The sequence below is a fragment of the Nicotiana attenuata genome, unplaced genomic scaffold, assembly GCF_001879085.1.
Source record: "Nicotiana attenuata strain UT unplaced genomic scaffold, NIATTr2, whole genome shotgun sequence".
Lineage (NCBI taxonomy): Eukaryota > Viridiplantae > Streptophyta > Magnoliopsida > Solanales > Solanaceae > Nicotiana > Nicotiana attenuata.
This window is the reverse complement of record NW_017670903.1, coordinates 167712-174820: the sequence shown is the minus strand read 5'-3', so window position 1 is coordinate 174820 and position 7109 is coordinate 167712. Positions and strand designations below refer to the sequence as shown.

The following is a 7109-nucleotide window of genomic DNA, read 5'->3' as shown; positions in this document are numbered from 1 at the left end:
TATATTCACTACCACTAGCACGTTCATATTCTTTGAAGAATGAATATGTATTCATAAATCAGATGTTGTCACATTCGCATCATGAACGGACCATAATCATCTATATGTGCTTTACAAAATCTCATGTCAAATCGATGACAAATATTTTTCACAAAGTGAAAGATTATTTTGAGAATCCTTATTGTTCTCATTATCACAATGATGACGATTATAATTTCGTCTATTGCCACGTCCACATCCATTGATACATTGATAGTATTGTCTTCTTTCAGACTTATCACATACTGCTATCACATTCTCTTATGGCAATGAGAATGGAGCAAATTCAATGGGACGGGTTTTCAATTCTTTGCCCACAATCATACATGAATTTGATCATGGCAAGACAGAGAAATTTTACCAATTCGAGTGGTTATAATTTCTTATAAACTCTATCAGAGTTATAATCAAACTTTGTTGTCTTCGCTTGTATATAAAATCAAATTATAGAATTCAAGAATTTAAAAGAAAAAAATAAGGTAAAATACTTACCTTCAACCCAGAATTTATTCCTGAAGGAAGTTCATGGAACAATTGACAATCATTATGCTCAATCCCAAAGCTTCTACTCAATTGGTTAGAGTCTCGTGCTGATAACGTGTTATAAAACAATAAAAGTAGAAGAACAATATTGCAGAGAAAGAGAGAGAGGGAATTCTTATTGAATTTTTGGGATGAATTACAATAGAATAGAACCCTCTATTTATAGGGAGAGGGTGGCTTAGCCACCAAGCAATGAACCCTAGAATCTCTCTAAATATAGACATTCACCATAAATATAATTGTATTTATAACATGTTTAAAGTTTTTCTTGAAGTTAATTTAATTATGGTATGAACACCTAATTTGAATAATCTTTTATTTTTGTCTAGATCCGCTATGTATGCTATCACCGACACCCTTACGGGCCAAGTCCTTTTTCTTTATTCTTTTTGCTAGTTCCACTTCTCCATTTTAAAATTAAATTCCTGTCTCAAAATCTTTCCCTCCCTATTTTTACAGCTATGAGTAACTGAGGTCCACTTGCTCATAAGTTACTCACTTAAATTTTACTATTCTATACACCACTTATAAATATAACATTGTCTTCATTTTCATGTTCACTTTAATTCCCTTCTACTCCCAACTCATCAGAAATTCAAGAAGACGAAAAAATGCCACTAAAACTAGCAGTAGCTGTGTTTTTAGTGGCACTATTAGTTGTGAATACAGTAGCAGAGAGTCCTTACAGATTCTATGAGTTTAATGTTACTTATGGCACCATTTCTCCTCTTGGTGTTCAACAAAAGGTTGGTTTCTTTTTATCTTTTTGTTTTCAATAATGTGAAATAGATTATTGTCCTTTTTTGGACCTTGTTTTCTAGGGTTTGTAAGTGATCATTTATCGTACAGTAATCTGTGTTTCTTTTTTGAGCATAGGGAATTCTGATCAATGGCCAATTTCCTGGTCCTGACATTTACTCTGTTACTAATGACAATGTTATTATCAACGTCTTCAACAACTTGGATGAGCCTTTTCTTATTTCATGGTAATTTACCTTTACAATCCCTTCCATATGATCTTTCTTTATGCCTCATTTCCATATATGTACTTTTAGAAGTTTGGCATTTTAATTTATTTAGGCTCTATATCTTGGATATGTGTTCATTCATTTACTGGTCGAAAAATTTAAATACTGCATTATCTTGAGAAAACTAGTTGGACTTGCATGTATAATGTCATGTTATATTGTTGAAATAATTAATGGCGATTCATTAACACTCCATTTCACAAAAATTGAAGTCCTTACGTTTGATCCTTGTGAATCCCTGCCCCTCTTCCCCTTCAATGTGTTAAAATTAAATCGTTTCAAAATGTAAAAATATATTATTTTTTAAATGAACCTTTAAGAAAAAGTGTCGTAACATGCAAAGAGAGTATTAAATTTATACGCCACACATAAGTTTAGTGATTTTTTACAGCTGGTTTTAGTTCGCTTATCTAGCTTTTTCTTTAACTAACTTTGAGCTATTTTACTATTATATTGTAACCATAAGATTTATCAACTTATTTGCAATTAATCCGTTGGAAAACAATGTAACAGTGTTTTGATCCCAGGGGTGTGGAAATTAGCAATCAATACTAGTTTGAATTGTTTCTCTCAATATTTGAAAGTCACATGGTTTGTTTGTACGAATACTCAAATGTTTGAAACACCAGACTAGAGTAGGTAAATCATGTGACAAGCATGTGAAAGATAGTTTAGTCATTATGTACTTCTTCCTCTTGTGTCTTTGCATGTGAACGACATAAGTATAAGAGCCGAAAGCAAAATGTTATATGTGTCGACATTTTCAGTTGAGTCCCCGATATTTAGTTTCAAATAACTGCACTAAAGAAAGATAATAATAATAATAATAATAATAACAGCACTAACTGGAAAGCGTCAAATTTGCACTTGGATTCCTAATGGAGCTCTAATCTGAAAGTGATTTAAACTGTAGTCAAAAGTTGAGCCGTAAATATAGATCTTTTCTCTACGTGAAGTCCACTCATTTACGTTGAAGCTCTATCATTAATAATGGCAAATACGAGACAATTTCCCAACAGTAAAGACATGATAATATTAAAAGTTTAAGTCAATGCAACATCGAGCAATTTCTAATAATACATGATAACATGAACAAAGTTAGAAGTTTTTCCTTCCTTTAATTTCTTGCATTTGTTTCTGAAATATATATAGGAATGGGATTCAAAATAGGAGAAACTCATTCGAAGACGGAGTATGGGGAACGACGTGCCCAATACCACCAGGGAAGAATTTCACATACGTTTTGCAAGTGAAGGATCAAATAGGGAGCTTCTACTATTTTCCTTCAACTGCATTTCACAAAGCTGCAGGTGGTTTTGGAGGATTCAGGATCCTCAGCAGGCCTGGAATTCCTGTTCCTTTCCCTGAACCTGCTGGCGATTTCACCCTCCTTATTGGTGACTGGTACAAGAGCAATCACACGGTACGCTACTATATTATTCTCGTTAATAACTTGAGTTTTGTTCACTGACAGTATAAATGAATTTTACAGGCTCAATGACATTTGATTAATGAGAAAAGCTAGATGCTTAACTGTGGAAAATCTTAATCGCTCGTCTTGTTTTGATGATCTGTTCTTATAGTTACCGGTTACTCCATTTATGCAGTACTTGAAATCAATTCTTGACAGAAACCACAAGTTGCCTTTTGTTGATGGCATTCTTATCAATGGTCAAGGCCGTAATGGTGCTTCCTTCACAGTTGAGCAAGGTAAAACAATTGCGTATAACAGAGTTTGAAAAGAAACATCGTTTTAATATTCTTGACAGATAGTTTTCTCTGATGATCTAACAATGAGTATCTCTTACAGGGAAAACTTATAGATTGAGGATATGCAATGTTGGATTGGAACATTCACTCAACTTCCGAATCCAAGATCATAAAATGACATTGGTGGAAGTAGAGGGTACACACACAATGCAAGAGATTTATTCCTCCCTTGATGTTCATGTTGGACAATGCTACTCTGTCCTCTTCACAGCTGATAAACCTCCTAAGGATTATTACATCGTTGCTTCAAATCGTTTCTCGTCTATTCTTATTGATACCACTGCTGTACTTCACTACAGCAACTCTAACCAGCAAGTCTCCGGCTTCCCCCCTGGTGGTCCGACCATTGAAATTGGTTGGTCGCTTAACCAGGCACGTTCTATCAGGTATCGTCACTTGCTTTCACCTCTTCGCTACTCATATTTGCTCTTTGTCAATAATTTCTTTTTTTGGGTTGATCATATCATACACTTGTAGCGTGGTATTCATATTCATTTTTTTTTTGTGTCTTAGGACCAACTTATCGGCTAGTGGACCAAGGCCAAACCCACAAGGATCATACCATTATGGTATGATCAACACAACTAGAACTATCAGACTTGCAAACTCTGCTGGACAAGTCAATGGAAAGCAGAGATATGCTGTCAACAGTGTGTCCTTTGTGCCAACCGATACTCCGCTCAAGCTTGCTGACTACTTCAAGATTGGAGGATTTACTGTAGGAAACATACCTGATGCCCCGCCCGGTGGAGGAATTCACCTCGATACATCTGTTTTGCAAACTGACTATAGGACATTCATTGAGATTGTATTCGAGAACAAGGAGGGGATCGTGCAGAGTTGGCATCTTAATGGCTATGCTTTCTGGGTAGTAGGGTAAGCTGTTTATGAAGAGAAACAACACAAGATGTTTCTAATATCATGACCTAAATGTTATGCACTTGTATTCTTTCTTAATTTACTTCTCTTGATATTGTTAATGCAGTATGGACGGAGGAAAATGGACTCCGGCTAGTAGGAACCAATACAATCTCCGCGATGCAGTTTCGCGAAGCACAACTCAGGTAAGATAGAAGGAAAAACATATGATGTAACTTTGTTCCAACATTAATGAGAAAGAAAATTAACATGAGAAAATGTTGGAAAAATGCAGGTGTATCCCAAGTCATGGACGGCAATATTAATTGCATTGGACAATGTGGGAATGTGGAACCTTAGGTCTGAGTTTTGGGCTCGACAGTATCTTGGACAGCAGTTATACATGAATGTATACACAGAATCAACCTCTTTGCGAGATGTATATCCCATTCCAATAAACGCTCTTCTATGTGGCAAAGTGGCTGGCCGGCATAAAAGACCGCTTTAAGCTAAGCTGCAAATCATGAAATCATTCTGCTGCTATACTTTTTCTTGCCATCAAGCTGAGGCAAAGTGAAAAAGAGAAGAATTTGACTTACATTTGATTCTTGTGTTATGTTATACACAGGCTCTGAGAGCAAAGTTAGGATAAAGTAATAGCTTATTACTGCCCCTATTAGTTTACCACAACTAGTTTGAATGACCTCAACTCAAGGTCCCATTCTTTCTTTGTTTCCACTAAACATTGTTATTCTGTTCTATCTTCATTGTTTTACTTGTCTTGAATAACAATAAACGAATTGCTGTTTGTTTTCATATCTAGGAGCAGAAATTCATGTTTTTTATGTTTACTTCTGCTTACCCTTAAATGGACTACAATTAAAATTTGTACGCGATTTTAAGGATACGTGAATTGATTCAACACAAATAATCAAAGATATTAGATAAACGAGTGAAAGGCAAAATGAGTAATCAAACCAGTTGTAATATTATGGCCCAGCTTGAACTTGGGTTAGGCAAAAGTTTTGTCCTCGATCGGACCCTCGGTTCGGAGCCAATAGAGAATGAATAACAAACAGTAAAATAATAGTTTTGCTATAGCTAGAGAGCAATAAAAAGGAAATTGTATTGCCTTGGTTTGCGTGTTAAAATGTGTTCTATTAAATAAAAAGCTTCCCCTTTATATAGTAGGAGAGTTTCATCCCTAGTACAATTCTAAAACAAAGGTAAAAATCCTCCTTTCTCGTCAATTATTGATCTGTTACCGAGATCGAGCGAGATTTGCACCGTGATATCCGGCCGGGTGCGGATATCACGGCCCACTGTTAGTCGTGTACAACCATTTGCCATGTTTTCCGAGGTCTTGGAGCTCGTTCTGGGTTCAAGGAGTGTTGTCTTATCGGGCCCGATGGTGAGCACTCCGTTCGGGCTTTGATACAAAGAGTTTCCAGCTTCGATTCGATCTCATATATTCATACTCTTACTTCGTTTGATCCTCCAAGAAATCGGGGTGTGCGTTAACCCCGATTTCACCCGTATACAGATAGTCCCTCGTTTTCCAGAGAGTAGGTTTGCCGAAATGATGGAAAAGGATAGATGAATCCCGGTTCCTTCCTTCGTACATTACAAACGAGGTGACGGACAAGCCGAAATATCCCGCCACTCGCGTCGTTCTGACTTCGAACGCGTGTCGGTCATCAGTTGGTTGTCTTCGAATGCGAAACGTCGCGTAATGATTGCATTTTCCCCTATAAAAGCTTCAACCCTCTTCACTTTTTTCACTTTCTAATCCTAGCTCTTACATTCGAACTTTATAACGGCTTTCAACTTCTGAAATCTTCATGCCTCACTTCTTGAACCTTCACTTCTTCATCTCTAACCTTCAAATCTTCACGTTTTTTCTTGGATTTTCAATCCAGAACTTCATATCTTCATTTCTAACCTTCAAATCTTCATACACCTTCATCAAATCTTCATATATTTCTCAGATTCACGATGGCCAAAACTTCCAAGTCTTTACCACAGCAAGCGGCCCCTTTATCTTCCCACCCGGCCGCAGACGTCGGGTGGATGCTCCCTCGCTAGATCTAGAGCCTCCTACGAAAAGCTTCATACCCGGGGATGTTCTATCGAGATGACTTTAAGGTCGAGAAGGCCTCCGTCAAACAAGATCAAGGTGAAGGAGCATGGAGATACATATGCTCCGTTACTGAAGATACCCTTCCCATAGTCCGAGAGGAGTGTAAATGGGAAGGCAAGGACGTGGTTGTCCCCAGGCCTTAGGATGATTTATACTACCCACGTGGAAGGGGTATTTAAGTGTTTACACTTACCCATTTATGCTGGGCCCGAAAGACCCATTAATCCTGGCCTTTTGTAAGAGGTACGAGATGTGCCTCGGGCAAATCCACCCGTCCCTCTAAAGGATCGTGATCCTCCTACGCTATTTTGTGAACAACACCAAATCTCCTTGGTTAACCCTCGACCATCTACGTTGTCTGTACAGTCCTCAAATTTCCCGAGGAGGACTAATCAAGATTTATTTTCGAGCCAGCAAGGCCCCTTTTTTCGAGCATCGACGAGGATCGAGATCGAGGTTGGCAGGGGCGGGTAAAAACTGAAGACTTGATCCTCCCCGAGTTCCTTCCATTCCCCGAGAAGTGGAATGCATCTCGTAAGTGTAGTCTTTCCTTAAGTGTCAATTTCCTTTTATTTCTTCTCTCATCGGTAGTATTTATGGTCGCACAGCTAGTTCACGAGTTCCTAATGCGATCCCCTGACTCAAGGAATGGATCGAAGGAATCTGCAAGCAGATGTCATACCATGAGCGAATGTGGCGCAAAATTTCGATGGGCAAATGAGAGGCCCGTT

At 37.8% G+C, this 7109-nt stretch overlaps 1 protein-coding gene across 1 annotated transcript; it reads left to right on the top strand.

Moving 5' to 3' along the window:
- The first annotated feature begins 1121 nt into the window (after positions 1-1121).
- LOC109244379 (L-ascorbate oxidase homolog) lies at positions 1122-5054 on the top strand. Its single transcript, XM_019411461.1, has 8 exons — positions 1122-1328; positions 1459-1568; positions 2763-3033; positions 3218-3320; positions 3421-3766; positions 3894-4256; positions 4366-4444; positions 4534-5054. Exons 1-8 carry the CDS (start codon positions 1194-1196, stop codon positions 4744-4746), a joined length of 1620 nt encoding a protein of 539 aa, XP_019267006.1. The 5' UTR covers positions 1122-1193; the 3' UTR covers positions 4747-5054.
- Positions 5055-7109: the final 2055 nt, after the last annotated feature.